General features: G+C 38.3%; 1 protein-coding gene across 4 annotated transcripts in view; it reads right to left on the bottom strand.

Annotated features, from left to right (window-relative positions):
- ADK (adenosine kinase) overlaps positions 1-17,210 on the bottom strand; it is a 291,295-nt gene that overhangs the window by 193,828 nt on the left and 80,257 nt on the right. For all 4 annotated transcript variants that reach the window (XM_055719804.1, XM_027805482.2, XM_055719805.1 and 1 more), the window contains exon 4: positions 16,506-16,584. In XM_055719804.1, the coding sequence (XP_055575779.1) occupies positions 16,506-16,584 (79 nt within the window). The remainder of the gene's footprint in view (positions 1-16,505; positions 16,585-17,210) is intronic.

The following is a 17,210-nucleotide window of genomic DNA, read 5'->3' on the forward strand; positions in this document are numbered from 1 at the left end:
CTTCTCCTTTATGTTCAGATTTCTAAGAAGCTTTCAGATGATGCTCCGTGCACTGACTTAAAGGAAACACACAATTATTTCATGTCTGCATACTGGCAACATTTGATAACCCCCTGGGGTTTCACGTGAATTCTAACTACCATGGAGAAGAAAACAAGAGGTCTGAAAAACCGCGTACAAGACAGCTCACACAACAAAGATGTCAATTCCCGTAATATATCATTACCCAACTTAGTTTGGTATCACTGCTACTGACAGTAACAACAACATTTGGATCCCTGAGCTGTGAGCCAAATAAATAATGAACATGACTGTGCAAAGACTGTCTCCATTTCTTCTTTCATTACTCCTCCGATTACACCCCCTAATTAATATTAGCACTGTTAAAATGAATCCTTACCAACATTCAAACTCAATCTAATGGAAAGGCAAAGCAAAACATATCCACAACAATTGCAGAAGATGGGCATTTTTTTGGAATTGTCCTCCAATCTGCTGCTGAAACAAATCCCTCATAAGTGAATAGCTGTCATACAGGGAGAAAGATAAAGAAGCATCAAGTGCTTTTCATCTTAATTTTTCCTTTATATTTGAATTCTATTTTGTAACTGTATGTTCTAAAAAAAAAAAAAAGGAAAAAAAGGCACTGCTGGTCTCCTTAAAAAAAAAAGGATGCACGTGTCTACAATTCAAGCGTGATCCTGTAGAACAGGCTCGACCCTATGTCCTACCACAACACTCCCAAACACGCTCCAAGAACAAAGCAATAAAGCAACAGTTTTGAAATTAATTATAAGGTACTCTTCCATAAGGACAGCGGGTCACAATACTTGGCAGAGCAAGCAGCACCTGACAAATCTTGTATTCATGAAAAACCAAGTACTAATCAAAAAGCCATCAGCTCTTCCTAAGCAGACTGTAAAAATAAAGAAGGAAAGCTTCTAGTGTACAGCACCCTGCCCTTGCACTCTGGGTCCCTCTGTGATAAGAGGAGAGGTATTTCTACCTTCCTGACAGTAACCTGGAGCAGCTCCCTCGGAAAAAGGGACGCTTCCTTCTTAAGTTCAGAATGGGGAAAACAGTAAGGAAAAGCAACAGGAAAGCTAGAGAATAAGGGAAGACTACAGAATCCTAAGCGGTACAGAGAGTTTCTGTTAGAGACCAAATCCAAAGCAAACACTTGCAGAGACCTGGGGGTGAAAAGGCCATTGCATGGAGTTTGTATCGGAAGCTATCAGAAGTTCCCAAACTAGCAAGCAAAACCATTAAAACATTGGCCTGTAAAGAACAGAACAGGGTGGGATTTGTTTTAAAACATTTTTATTTAATCTGCCTCACCCATGTGATTTTAAATCATAGTTTTAGAACTAGGAATATTCGGCATCTTTTGCATGCTCACAAAAAAAAAAAAAAGCAGCAAGGAAGGGGGCTGTGGAAAAAGGAAGAGGTCATTTCTTGTTAGGCCAGACACACCATAAAAGAGAAGTTCAACTTCAATGGTCAGGCAGCAGTTCAGAGCATGAGTTAGAAACAAAGTTTTTGTGTCTTTGGTTGAACAGAAGATTTATTTTTTGTTGCTAGTCAAAACCCTGCTTTCAACTAAAAACATCCTGAAGACCAGACACTTCTTATGATGCTAGTAAAATGAGAAAAATCCGACAAGGACACAGGTCAGATGATGGGCAAATTCTCCCCCTCCTGCTACACCTTCTGGAAAAGATCAAAGAATAATTAAAACTCACCTTGATGGGACTAACAAAATAGTTCATCCATGTGTTTCAAAGAATGGATGGGGAAAATGAGAAGATGTAAAAGACAAACAGAGAACCCAAAATCCCATCTCACTCCATGTTGCAGTGAAAGAAAATAATTACCTGATACATGTTCTTGTTTGCTTGACTTGGAACATACTCAACTACTATACTTCAATATTTTTAATGAAGCATGCCGTGCCATTCTCCATTTTACAAGTGAAGCTGCTTTGGAATTTAATTATCAACCTTTCCACTGATTCTAAAATTTAACTTGTTCACAATATTTAACAAAAGGAAACGTGGATATCAAGCCTGTGCTGCCTCACCAACTGCTGCATCCAACTTCTTTTATTTGTTAAAAAACATTGGAGCTATTGACACAGGGGTCTCACGAACAGGTAACTTCATATGACCAGGGCAGCTACTTTTTAAGTACCCTACTTCTCAGGATCTTTAAACCTTTGAACCATATGTCCGAGTGAAATAAAATACCATCAAACATCCGTCATACACAGAAGCTCGCTTTTTTTTTTATTTGCATATATATTCTGTATGTGTACAGCTTGGATTTTAAAACAGAAACCTACTTTATTTTTAGCAGGGCAGCTTTGAGTCATCTAGTCTAAAATTCTAGCACAGTTAGATTGTCACAGAAAAATCACACTTGGTCTACTTCACAGCAGCATTCCCAGCATAACGCTCAAATTTACATTATGTATGTAAATTCTAAAACTGTCATTGCTACAGCTTTTAAAATCATGTTAGTTCTTGTGAAAAAAATGTATTTGTCATACCTAAAGCCATCATGCATCCCTACCAGAAACTGGGTAGCAAAAAGAGAACATTTTCCTTGCATTCCTGCCAGCTTGCCCTTATTTTGTGACCCACCAGTCCTGGCTCATGCTAGATCACACTCTGGATCCTAGACCATGTTTAGTGCAAAAACAAGGCATGCAGTTTCTTACAGAGCCACTGCAAAGCATTTGAGAAGTAGATATATCTTCATCAATAGCGATGGCAAAACTGGATAGATTGCCCAGTTTAGAGGGTCATGGACTAACTCGTGATAAAAAAAAAATAAGCATTTTTTCTTTTAAAAGAAGATTCTTTTGAAGAATCGATGTAACTGAATATGCAAATATTCAGACAAATGTTTATTTGAGACTAATTATTTGAGCATAATTCCTTTGACTTTGGTAGATGTGCTTTCCCTCACTTCTGTATGTCAAGACTCCTTCAAATCAATGACTCCCACTTCATTTTGCTCTCTGGAACTGGTTCCTTCCGAGAAGGGAACAGAATGTAAAAGTTATTACAGGACTCCAGAACATCTCAAAGACCTGTCTCCTATGGGCACTAACACTGGACAACAGAACACACAATAACGTTTCAAAACAACTTTGAAAACCAGACTGTTAACGTATTGTAAAGCACGTAACTTTTTAAAAAAATGCTACTAATGCTATAATAATTCAGTTTAATGTTAAGGTATAATTATAACATGAGCGCATTCCTGCAGTGCTAACTTCTTTGCATTTTGAATATTTCAATTCAATCAAGTTTTGAACATAATGTCTGAAAAAGTTTCACAGTGACTTAAACAGGCAATCCTTAAACTTCTGGATTTGGTCTATCAAATGCATTACTATTTTTTCTCATTTATAAAAAAGAGGAGGGAGAAGAGATTGTTATAAGCAGCAGTATTTAACAAATTTTCACATCAGTTTTAAAAGGTAATACATATCACCACATTATCAAGATATCTGCACTCCACATATGACAACTGTTAGTAAAACTAAGTTGGGGATACAAGTTCTTCAGTTACTGTGATTAGACTAACACTGAATATTGGACTACCTTGCTATTATCGTTACCTGCATTCATAAGCTGACGATGCAATAATCTTAGATCCAATTCACTCTCACAACAGGGCAGGAGCCCTTACAGACATAGCTGGACACCACTGATAACCATCCAGAGAGATTTCTGTGATGTGTGTCCTCTACAGAAGGAGAGCTGAATTTCTGGGCTCTCATCTAGGCACAGAGCTCCGATTTATGAGCAGGAACAGACTCTCATAGCAGACCTTAGTGGTGTTTAATCAGCAGGCTACCAATCCTTTTCCCAGGAACCCATGCCCTCATCACAGGAACAATTCAGTTGCTCGTGACATATCTGCTCAGCTACCACAACTGACAGCCTGGTAAATTGGAAAAAAACCCCCACCCAACAACGACACAAAACCCAACAACAACCACCCCCCAAAAAACCAAAGAGCACCTGTTTTCTCTTAGGATTTTGACCTGCAGGTTGCAGTCGTTCAGCAGCTGTTACAGAACTGGCTGACCCATCTCGAGACCATAGCTGAGAGCTGCTGAGGCCACACAAGTTCGCTTTTTTGATCAGTCACATCCACTGCAGTCTCAACATGTACACAAAGTATTTTAAAAACTTGAACGACTCATAGTAACAATATTAAATAATTATGTAAACAAGTTTTCCTCTTTGCTTCATTAAGATTACTGTAGACTACGGAATTAATCCATAGTCACGCAAAATTTTTCCACATAAGATGTATGTAAAAGGCAGAAAATTCCAGCTCACCTCAGAGTCCCAGTGAGCTCTGAAAAATTGTCTTTAAAAAAAATAAAATAATTTTATTTTATGTACAAACAAAGAATATGAGCTCACTGTGATTCCATGTTGTATTTTTAGAAGACAAACTAACCAGCTTAATTAATCCTACAGCACATTTGTACCACTGTAACAACAGTGAAAGACAGACTTGTGTTCTTGGGGTTTACAAATATATCTCAACACACTATTGCTACCATTTACAGAACAAAAGTAATTAATTTTCTTGTATTAACTTATTTGTCAGACTGTAATGTCATGAAAAAACTCAGTATAATTGGTGTAGTCATTTCACTTTACGAAGATATCTGAATTTAACTCTTCTTACACAGACTAACATGTAATATAAAGTGTATCTTCTATTCAAAAATACTTTGCAATTCTAAAGTGCCTGCATCTAGCTCTTGAAGATGTCTTAGCAAATCAGAGCAGCCTTCTCATTAGAAAAAAAGAAAATATAAAACTGTATGTGGAAGAAAACAAGCGCACTTGTTTTGTTTCCTAGGGCAAATATATAGCGATTTGGGGAAAAGAAATGCAAAAATACTTGAAACATTGTTCAGTTGGTCCCCAGAGCACGAGTCTTACGAGGAGCAGCTGAGGGAACTGCAGTTCTTTACCCTGGAGAAAAGGAGGCTCAGGGGGACCTTATTGCTCTCTACAGCTATTTGAAAGGAGGCTGTGGTGAGGTAGGAGTCTGTCTCTTCTCCCAGGTAACAATCAACAGGACCAGAGGAAATGACCTCCAGTTGTGTCCCAGGAGGTTTACATTGGCTATTAGAAAAAAAGTGCTTCCTGGAAAGGGTGGCCAAGCACTGGCACAGGCTGCCCAGGGAGGCAGTGGAGTCACCATCCCTGGAGGTATCTAAAACATGCACAGATGCGGCACTTAGGGACATGGGTTAGTGGTGGGCTTGGCAGCCGTGGCCTAGCCATTGGACTTGATGGGTCTTTTGCAACCTAAATGTTTCTCTGATTTTCTGATTCTCTGGTTCTATGATACTGTGGCATGTGTGAGGATGGGGGAAGAGTCTAAAGTAGATACCGTGAATAGCTAGGGAAAGTATGCAAAGCCTAGCTATTGCGCGTGCAGGACCCTTCCTCCACTCGCAAGTGAAAACCACCTCAGAGTTAAAAGCAACGTGCAAGCACGGTATTTGAAGTGAATACAAAAATGTCAGCTTTCAATGCTTTACCAGTTACAACACAATAAGAGACTAAGTGGAGCTGCTTCATATGTGTTTGTGCTTTAATATATCCAGAGTATAAAAGAGGTGTATTTTTCCTTTAAGGTCTTGTCATCGCTTTGAACAGACCTCCAGCACCATGGAGTAAATATTCTGGTAAATCTCCTACAGTTGTTTAAGACGGTAACAGGCCAAATCCATCCAAATACTGTTTTGAAGCAAGAGTAACTAAACTGTGAAACAACACATCAGTAAGGTCAAATTTTGGAAAGTTCTTTTTTTAAAAAAACAGTACACACATATACCAATAATAAGAATACCTAACAGGCCAACTCTAATGGGTCAGGGTGCAAGTCAGCTACTGATGGCGTAATCCTAGGACAAGCCTCCCCTACCGAGAATTCACTGCATTTTCCCCTATCCTTTCTTTGAACCGAATAGCAGATAACGCCAGTCACTGCAAAGGCCAGTGGAACAGAGCCTGCTGATGTGATTGGTAAGGCAGTCCCACAGGTTCCTTTGAAACCATGGTCACGTTCCTAAAAGAAAAAGAAACCACCACTGTACTTCCTAATGAACCCATCAACTTAGCAGTCCTTACCCTTTCGCATTCTTAAAAAGACTAAGTAAATTCCTACATTAAATGTCTGTTCTGATAAACCACTATTATCTCCACCACACACAAAGAGGAAAATAGACTCATTTTCTATATGGCTACAATATAAGTTAGCAGCAAAGTTAAATTCAGAACTCTGAAGTACAAAACCAGACATACGTGCCCTTGGATGCAGCACAAGTTATTGAAAGAGAGAAAAGAATGGTTTTAGGCAACGAACCTGAGAATATATGTAATAAATGTTCAAGGAAGTTACACTAATATATTTAAACTTTCTGAGGAAAGCACTAGGTCTCCAGAAATAGTATATTATAAAACCTGCATAGAGTTCTTAGCTAAGAGCAAAATTGTCAGCGGCCTTGTTGAGGGAAGAAAATTTTTAAAAAAAGTACACTTTCAACAGGAAGTATTCTAGAGATGTGCAAGAAACTCCTGTAACTTGGCATTTCAGATTTCCAGGGCAATTAACTCCCCACTGTATCACATCACTTAACACTAATTAATTGCTAAAGATGTAGTTATGTAACTTACTGAGCTGCTAAGGATAAAACAACTCCTGAGCTCCCAAGACTTGAGTGGCACGCCAAATTAATATCAATGAAGCACAGGGATTTCGCCTCTCTTCTGAGATTGCCAAATCAAGCAGTCATTCTCCTTCCAGTGTCAACTAATGGGAACAAGTCAAGTAAACGTCAGTCAACTGCTGGAGTGCCTCAGCCCACCGCGGCACGGACAGCCTCACGGAGCGAAGGGCTCTGAGCAAGTCCTATCGTCGCTCTGCGTACAAAAAGGTCGGAGGGTTCACAGCATGGCACACTTGGAACCGGGTCCCCTCAGTGTGGCTCCCTGATACCTCCAGCTGTTTATTTCTTCAGGATAAATCCCAGCCTGCACCAATTACTGTATTACCTAGGAACATCTTTATTTTCAGGGTAAGTATAAATCAGGGCATGTGTTAATTAATTCCACTCATATACAGCATGGCTTATGACTTACAGGTGGCATTGGCTTGGGGAAAACAAAACCAAAAAACAATGAAGTTTGAGTCCTCTGACCCGGCTGGATATTAGCTTAGGGACAGAGCCCAAATCCCTTTGTTGCCTTTGAAAAAAACTAACAAATTTTTTACAGCTCCAAAAAATGGTGCTAACATAGCGAAACAGGCGTGGAAGCTGAGTCAAGCAGCAGGCAGCTGAATTGCACTCCCAGGAACAGCCAACTGCTACCATTTATATAGTGCCTTCTGATTCCATGTGGGTGACTGATGTTTGATTACTCTGGAATATGGAAACAGTTTTTAATCATTTAAATAAATTACAATTTTGGATGGATGAACAGAGGCTGCATATGCACTCTGAAGCTCACTCAAAAAATACTGAGGAGAGAGTTTCAAGGTTCTGTCTGGATGAATTTAGGGGGAATGTGATCGTTCAACTCTTTTTACTGTTCTTCTAAAGGGCTTTAGATATGACATATTGCAAAGGCATTCTTCCCACAATCCTATTGATGTTGCTGGCTAGGGACAAAACCTGAAAAAACGAAGTGGATATGGTTCTGGTGCCTCAAACAGGCAAGTCCACTCAATTCCATACCGAAGCAATACACGAGGGCATTTGTCTTGCAGTGCTTAACAGTTACCATCTGTCTCACAACACACTGCTGCAGACTAACAAAGGTGTAACCGCAACTGACTCATTTTCAAGAGGACAAATGTAGGGACCTGGCACGGGAGAATCTGAAAAAAGGCCACAGGCTCTTTGGAGCTTCATTTTCTGACCATCCTGATGTTTGTTACAAACTCTATTCCCAGGCCTATGAATATACACAGTGCTGTACACAGTTATTCCCGGTATGCAACCGGTACCAGTGTGCAGAAAAAGGCCTCACTATCGGTGACCTTGAAAAGGTAGGTCGTCCAGCACACTGCTGCATCATTGACTTTGAACGTCTGACTCATAGCCACAGAAGCAATGCATGGACCTCCTTCACAAGCACAAAAAAGCTTGAGAAGTACCCAGCTTTGTAACCTGGGGGAAATTTGCTTAAAATTTTGGAGAGTTTGCCATAATGACAAAGTGGTTTTGTTGCCTTTTTGAGCTGTTCCAGGTAGCTCTCAATAAGGCCTTGCAATTGATCTTAGGTTAGGCAGCAGAGTAAAAGGTCTAGCAATCTTCCCTAAGACTTTCAAAAAAATCTAGGCAGCTCTCAAACATTACAGAATTTCCCAGATATCTGTACCAATCGGCTTCAGCATTACACCAATTTCACAAGTTGCCTCAATAATTCTGAAGAGGAAAGGCTGGCTGTTCTGTCAGAAGCACGGCCACATCAGTGCAGTGTTTGACATAGGCTAATTTGGAACCACACATGAATGACAGAGTGCGCTTAAGAGAATCACTTAGGAAACCAATGCCACTGGGATGTGACGCTGTCTACCGTGACACCGTCAATGGGACATCATCTTCACAGTAGTGGAAATAGCCATGACTGTATCACCAGAAAGACAAACTGAAACAACGATTTTTGTCAGCACCAAGGCATATTTTGCTACTCTTTTGCCAAGTGCAACTCTCACTCATTAGGACTGGCCATAGCACTGGGGATAAATGTTTAAGAGATCCAGTTTAGTGGCTAGTAGCGTACAAAGTTTAGCAAGATACAGATAAGAATAATTTAGCTCTAAGTCCTAATTCTCTCTGTCTTACTTTCTTTTACACTGAATAGGTTTGAGAAGCAGGGATGTGCACTCGCAGGACAGCACATGGTGCCAGCATGGTCACAGACAGGAGACCACGCTGGTGGAATGCTACACCCGTGCGGCATGGCAGAACTATGCAGGAGCTGCCACAGAAGGAAACGCATCCCTCAGGATTGTTTTCTGGCAGAGAAGGTGAGCTATACTCCTAGATTTGTTAGACCATAACAAACAGAAAGTGTTTTAGAAATCTTTTTCATACTTTTTTCTTGAAAGCTGGATTGAACTATTGAAAATATTGGAAACACATGTTAGCTGGGGCCACCAAGCCCATCTCTGAGTAGGGGGATGTAATGAAGCTGCTTAAGAAATATCAAGCATAAGGCCAAAACTAACTCAGAGGAATGTAACATTCCAACCCAAACGGTTCGGAGAGCACAGAGCCTACCTCTTTTGACATAAGTGACCTACATCCTTCTGGTCAACAGAAAGATATAGAGCTAAATGTTCTCTGCTTCACTAAGGAGGAGGAAGAAGCTGTTTAGAGAATTTGCTTGCACCTTCTGGGAGCCCTATTGCAGAAACAGTCTTTGGAGAACTCTATTTGTGGCATAAGTGAGTTCAAGTACACAATAAGTAGAACAGAGAACACTTCTAGTTGATGGCATGATGGATTCCTAAAACAATGACAGCTCCCGCAAAGTTGCGCCCCCGTCACACAATTGAGAGTATGCTTGGGGTGACCTCACTGATAACTTCATCATTACCTCTCTCCCAGTTATGCATATCCGATACATTCTGAGGCTTGATTCCCAACCAAGCCTTTCTTCCTGCTATGCCTCAGTCTAATCAATTGTATAGGACTAATCCAGGTATTTACAGAAATGAAGAAAAGATTAAATTCATTTGTTATATGCCCGTTTATCTAGTATGATACAAAAGTGAGGAGGAAATCGCTAAATGACTGAACACTCGAGCTAATGTGTGATGAACTTTGTACATTACTTACAATAAGTAATGTTTAGCCAAGGGTACTACTTTGCAAATACATACAAACTTAATTTTAAAAGCATGGAAGCAGTTGCAATGAAGCTAGTTATATGTTTACAAGAGTATAGCCTATATTCTTTTAAAAAAATGCAGTTCTGCCTCCAACTATTTTTTCATAGATAGATTTTTAATTTTACACACTATTTTTGGATTAAGCATGGCATGACCCAGTAGACACATATGTTTAATATAAACCCAAGGTTTGACTAATTACTCACATAACAAATAGTGGAGATTTAAAACACATCGAAGCCTTCAGCACATATCATTTTTTATAAACAAGCATGAGTCTGTTCATTTTTCAAAATTAAATTTTCAAACTTGTCAGTTGATTAGAATGCTAAAAAGCACAATCACTTTGGATTAACAGATCAAGTTAATCATCACTGAAGAATAAAAATTGGGATGAAGTTACAAGCCTTAGAAATATAGGCTGATACTGGTAAAGTGACACACTTCCCTGATGTACAGAAGACTCAAACTCAAATGCTCAACATAATTTAGCATCCTATTGTTCTCTCTTAGTGTTATACCTCATTTAAAAGTCATTCAAATCAACACGCTATTAAGAGTAAATAATCACACTAATTTAAAACCAAGCTTCTTTCAAGTACCTAACAACTGTATGTAGACTTTCTGCAAAAAAAGTTGCAGAACCACAGAAAACCAAGAGCTTACAAAGAAATCAGGGAGTCATTATGATTTTCTGAGGTGGGTATTATAAAAACATTATTGTGAATTCCCAAGAGTATCTATATGAAAGCTTCCTGAGAATTTTAACTTATGTTTTCCCCTTATCTGCCAGTGCTACAAATTCAACTTGAAATGTGCCAAGCTACATTCTTCCAAGTTCACACAGCATCACTAGTAATAAAATGTGTGTAATGAGAATTTCACAATTCTTCTGAGGAAGAATAAACAATAGTATACAGCACGCCCTAACTGCTAAGTTGGATCCACAGCAATAGTGGAATTATGAGAATGAAAATCAGCTATTAAGGAACTGCGCATAAACCAAAAGCACCCATTCTTGGGATGAAGAATGTGGCAATCCTTATATGCACTTCCAGAAAAACAAGAATGTGCAGTTTGTTGCCAAGGTTGTGTTGTTTAAAATCCAGTTTATAAATTCTATCCAGTTAGACTCGAAATCCAGCACCTGAGTTAGAAAGATAAAATTCAAAAGATTACTACTTGCAGTTATAACCTCAGCACTCCAATGTCAAAATAAACACTGACAAAAACCATGCAAATATGGCCTGGTTAGCAATACTTGCCCTGTCTACACATTGAAGTTACTTGTTTTAAAGTAACAAGCCCTATTAAAAGATTCAGATTATTTTTTCCTTCCAGATCAATGTCTGTTGTCAGACAGGCACACTCTTAATTAAAATTACTGAGGGAAGCTGATAAGTAGTAAAATACTGTCTTCACAAATCTGAATTTAGTTTGTTGGCAGAACTCTAAAACAATACATTATTTATGAACTGCATGCAGTTACATGTATGCATATTTTACAGATTTAATATAATGGATCCAATCATTTGGAGGGATTGCAAGAGCTCAGATTAAAGCAAGATGTCACATATCATATTAGATACAAAGCCAAAATTTAATGAGACAAGTAAAGGTCAGAGCAGCACACTGCAGTTTCCATTTGATAGCCACACTCTTCTTGTTCTTAAGCAAGCATTATAACTTCAATTTTAAACACAAATCAAAACTAAAAGTTAGTGTAAAAGGATAAACCTAATGCCAAGATCACCAAAGCAAACAGGAAAGTTCAACTTCAGTTTCCTTTCTAGAACCTAAAGGATTGCAATTCAGTTCATCATCTCTAGTCCTCACTTTCTTAAGTATTATCAAGCAATTTTCAGTGAATAACGCCTGGTTAATTACAGCTTGATCCAGCAAAGTTATTAACAGTCCCTACTGGTGGCTTAAGGAAAAAACCAAAAAAAACCAACCAAAAAAAAAACCCAACCAAAAAAAAAGGACAAACTGTGGCTAACAGTAACATACCACCCCTGGAAGCCTATTGCCTGCATTTTTACCGATAATCTGGACTCCAACTGCTTTCTGTGTTGTACTGCACTCGGGGCAGCCCTTTACCACTATTCCTCCTCCCCTCTCCCCATTCTTTACGGTCTGTCTCTACCTTTCCACTCAGTACTAATATTTCAGTAAGACTTCTCCTTAAGGCCTTAGAAGTACTCAATCTTTTCTGGTTAGCCATCTTGTCTTTTCCAGGTGAACAAATTTACACCCAAGAAAGATCAGATGGACATAGAAAAGCAGATTGGTCAGGAAGAAACAAGGACAGGACAGTGAGGGATGAAGAATCAGAGCAACATCAGGATTTTTATACTTTTTTTTTTTTTTAATTTCCAGAGTACTTATTTCCCATCCTCTCAGTTTTGTCTTTTCCCTCACATGCTTTTTGGTCTCCACTTTCTTCACTTCTGTCTTTATTCTTCTGCTAATATGAATTAGTATTTCCAAGATGTAATTTGCTGTTAATTTCAACTCATTAAGGAATGACTAAACTGCAACCTCATTTATTTCATGCTTTCCATTTTTATGCCCATTACTGTCATTTCTAGAATACATCAATCACTTTGCCACCCTCTACCCCCCCTTCACCACAACAAGTGTTGGGTCAAGCCAAAAGAATTTTGACTTTCTCACTCTTTACAGATCAGTATATGTTCAAACAACTTCAGAATCCCAGAGACCTTGAACGTAAACATCTATCTCACTGGCTTTAGTTCTGCTCTTCATTACTTTTATATTGCCCTTGGTACTCCCTTTCACCATTGTCAGGTATTTTTTAAAAAAATATTATTGTACTTATAAAAACACTTACATAACGCACTTCAGAAAATAAGTGTGCTAGTTTTGGCCGGGTGTGATATTTCTGGGTTTCTGCCCCTTCATCATTTATCTTCCATGCTCTCAATTCTTATTCTAACAGTCTTCTGTATTTCTTTTGCAACAGAACAGTTTCTCATTTGCTCCCTCCTTTCCTTCTACAGAGCTTTCACTCTAATGTATGTTTTCACTTCACTTCTGTATGTCATTTTGCAAAAACGTGCCTTCTCCATTGTACATCAGAAGCATTTCTAAAAAAAAAACCAACCAAAACAACCTTTCTGTTGTCTCTGATCTGTCCAGATCTTTTTCTGACCCTGCTGAGACACCCTGTCCTCAGCTCCCACTTTGGGCAGGCAACATTCAGCTTTTTGATTCTCAAAATGCTCTCCAACCATCATTCACTCCTGCAGTGTGAACACACACTCTACTTCGGCTCTGCTGCAAGACAACATTGAAAAAATACCAAGATTCCCTTTAGTGTCTTACCTGCCAAATCCTTCCTTCAAGGCTGTTCTTCAGATCTTCCCTTTCTGTTAACACACTAGGAAAAAAAATACCTAATTCTATGCTTCACAGCTTGACAGCAATACTGGTTAATTCTTTGTGAACTTCTAAATTCTTCATCTCCTTAGTTGATGCTGCTTTAAATTTTCATTCCAAGTTTTCTTCATAATTCAGAGCTTCTTCCTATTGCCTCTTTCTGTGATTAACATCTCAAATATCTCACACATGATAAATACAGTATTTGTAACACTCCTTCCCCCCCCCCCCCCCCCCCCCCCCCCTTTTTGTTTGTTTTGTTTAAGAAGCTAGCTTATCCTTTTCAGGAACAGAGAGCATCTTTCTTGAATAGCTCTCACTATCTTTACAGATACAAAAAAATATCCGTAATATATGACTATGTACACCAGAAGCAATGATCACCATACATGCAAGCAAGCATATGATGGTTTCATTTTTCCTTTTTAAACACATTATATACTGTGAGTTTCCCCACCCATTTTGCCTTTGGGTATTTTTGTTCAACAGTGTTGCCTTTCTGACCCTTAAAGCAGCAGACTATTTGTAACAAACAATTCAATGACGATTGGAGCTGCTCCTTAAATTCTTTCTTTTTTTTATTCCTATCATTTTTACTAATTGCTCTCCAATTTTCCTACCACACTCCTTAAGAATATTATTCCTGCTCAGAAATGAACTTCTAAAACAGCAATTGCCAGACTTCAGAGGCCATTTGCTCATTTCCAGCCACTCTACACAGCTGTATTCCACTGCCATCAGGCTTCCAAGGATTCTTTTTTTATCATGCCATTATTTCTCATCAACTTCCAAACAGCTGAACTAAACTTCTTTAGTTTACCTCTCAGTTTTTAGCATACTTCAGGTTTTTCCCATAAAGTAACAGAAGCTGAAAAAATAAGAGCTGTATTCTTAGGATTTCTTCCCCACATGTCTTCTTGCAAAGAATCCACATCCACTTCGAATGTGGCTATCTCAGAGCTCTGAAATTCATCGGTCCTTTACTTCTCAACCACCAGTCAGGCTTCCTGAATCTGACTTTGCTACTTCCCATTACTTTCAACAAATAAAGATACATTTAAATTATTCAGATCTAAGATTACTTACACACTCATTCTCTCCAATAAGCCAATGAATATTGCTGCAAAAATTCTTCCAGAATGTCTAGTTTAATTTTTGGTTACATTTAAACTATTTTTTCTTATCCTCACATTTTTTTCTTCTGCTAAAGTTTCTTTTAAAATACCCAGAATTGTCTGGTTTTTTTTCTTCCCGCTCTCTCTCACCCTCCCATCTCTGGTTTTAAAGCCTCTTAGTGATGTTATGTTATTCATGCACAACTGTTTGAAGTTTCAATCTTGTTTGAGACAAAAACTAAGAGATGACAACCCTTCTGGAGACAAATACAATTCCAGATGGCAACTGGAGCTGAATGAGCTCCCAACTCAGAGCCAAGGTAAAGGAAAAGTTCACTGACAAAACCCAATTGGCCTAAGAAAGGAGCGCTGACACTGAAACCCCTACATTTCATTGATTTAAGTTTCATCTGTTTTCATTGACTTATATAAGTTCTGGGTATTTCATAGAAGAATTCATTAACAAGACCCGGACTGGTAAGTTCAGAGAGCTAAGTATGAGGCACAGTTTACTAATAAATTATTAGCTGATGCCAAAGAGGTCACTTCAAAGAAAGCTGGAAACAAAATCCTAGGCTCTTCGAGTACTTCGAAATTTAGAAACTCTGATTTTACCAAATGCATTTCCTACTAAGACATCCTCAATCTAGATGCAGGAATGGAAGTAGACTTTCATGCCTCTGAATTAATTCACAGTTGCCGAACTCCATCCAGAATGTCGACCTCTAATCAGCTGTCACGGAAAAGACAGCACCTCTACACCAGCCCCACAGGTTAAGCAACAGTCATACTGACACAGAAAGAACCCATTAACTTCAGCTCTCCTGATGCGGAGGGTTTGTTTTTTTTTTTTTTAAGTATCAGAAGCAAAAAAATTGGCTTGACCACATCGTAAAAAAGACAAACACCAACCAAACCAAAAAGCTCTGAAAGCTGTCTGTATTTAAAAAACATAACCCTTTATGAATTAGAATGGTATGTACACTTTAAACACATGCAACTTAGATTTCTCTTTGTTGTCAAATATTTTTATCAGAAATATTTTCAAGACATTGGGGTTTCAGAAAATGAACACCTTAGTAAAGAAGCAGCAACTATTTTATACCAAGGAGCAACAATTATTACTATAATGAATTCTTCCTTTTTATTGGCAGGGCAACCTTCGTTAAATTGAAACTTAATTTATTCCAAATGTGCATTTAATGCTATCTGGCAGTAAGTTTTAATTATATAGGAAGTTTGGAGGTTTATAAGCTTTTTGTTAATGATCCTGGCTTATTAATACAGTTTGTATATTTTTGTTTATAGGATTTGTACATCTGTCACATCTAAAAATACATACACAGAAACATGCTTAAGAGTACTGTTACAAAAGCCTACTTCAGTTATAGAAAAGCTCATATACCTGAAACCCCATTCATCATTACTGTAGCCAGAAACATTACCCTAGTATTAAAAAAAAGTTTTACATTACAATTGCTAATGGACAAACTTTCAAGGTCTTACAGAAGAAATGTGGTTAGAATCAGAGAATGACGCAGGGACCTCTGCAGGTCTCTAGTCCAACCACCACTCAAAGCACGGCCAGCCTCAAATTTAGATCCCGTCACCCAAAGAGACTCACCCTGGTAAGATGCAAAAATCTCCAAGCACAGAGATTCAGCAACTTCTCTGTTTAACCATTCTTACCGTAACTTTTTTCTCCTCCCTGGAAGACTCTTAACACCAGCTAGGGATCCTATCCTTGCCTCTTATCCTTCTGCCGTAACCTTTGACAAAAGCCTGGCCCAGTCTTCCTTAAAACCCTCCTTTTCACTCCTAGGTACACTGTAGTTGTAACTATAACCTTAACAGAAAGCGTGGGAGAAGAATAAAGAGCACAACTTCAAAATAAATCATGTCAAAAAAACCAAGCATAGGCTAAGCAACAGAATCACCCACTCAGTAGTGCTCATGACAAATACAGACAGTACAGAGCATGAAGTTGATTCAAACTCAACACTACAAATTATCAATAATTCTTTTTAAGGAAGAACAAACCTGGGCCACTTTAACGGAATTTTGAGTTGAACCACCAGCATGATATTCTACTTTGAACTTTTTCACAAGTTCTTCAAATCTGTTAAAAAAAAAAAGTTGAAGAAAAAAGTTAAAACTCTACAATTTATTTTTTTTTTTCAAATGCAGACATGAACATTAGAAGTAGATGACAACATGTTATTTGAAAAGAAGAAATTCAGATACACTAGCTGTTACACATGGTGCAAGCTGAGAACATCTATTCAGATTTTGTCCAAATTACAAAGCAAAGTGTGACGTCAACTGGAATCCTTCACCTTAAAGTTGAAAGGGGAGTAAGTAACTGGGAAAACCCGTTATCTGAAGGATTAGTTTGATTGAAATTAACTGTTTACATTGATAAAATACATACTTGAAGAAAAATTATACCAATAAAGACATTCAGATACTTACTCCAACTCATTAAAGCTAGAAACAGAATGTAAAATTAAGTGAGAAGATTGAGGAGATCTGGTGTCTATTTCAAAATTAACTTGACCCAAACAACGGTGCTACGTTTTAAGTTTTCATATGAAATAGTACGTTTTGAAAGGTGAAGAACTTCTATGAAAAAATCTACTAGTATCTGGGAAAATCTGATAACAGAAAAGCCAAGCGTTTCTAGATGAGCTTTCAAATCCTTCAAGTCATACTACTACGAAAACATAGCATTTTCTGATGACATGC

Source organism: Falco cherrug, chromosome 9 (assembly GCF_023634085.1).
Source record: "Falco cherrug isolate bFalChe1 chromosome 9, bFalChe1.pri, whole genome shotgun sequence".
In the NCBI taxonomy this organism is placed as follows: Eukaryota; Metazoa; Chordata; class Aves; order Falconiformes; family Falconidae; genus Falco; species Falco cherrug.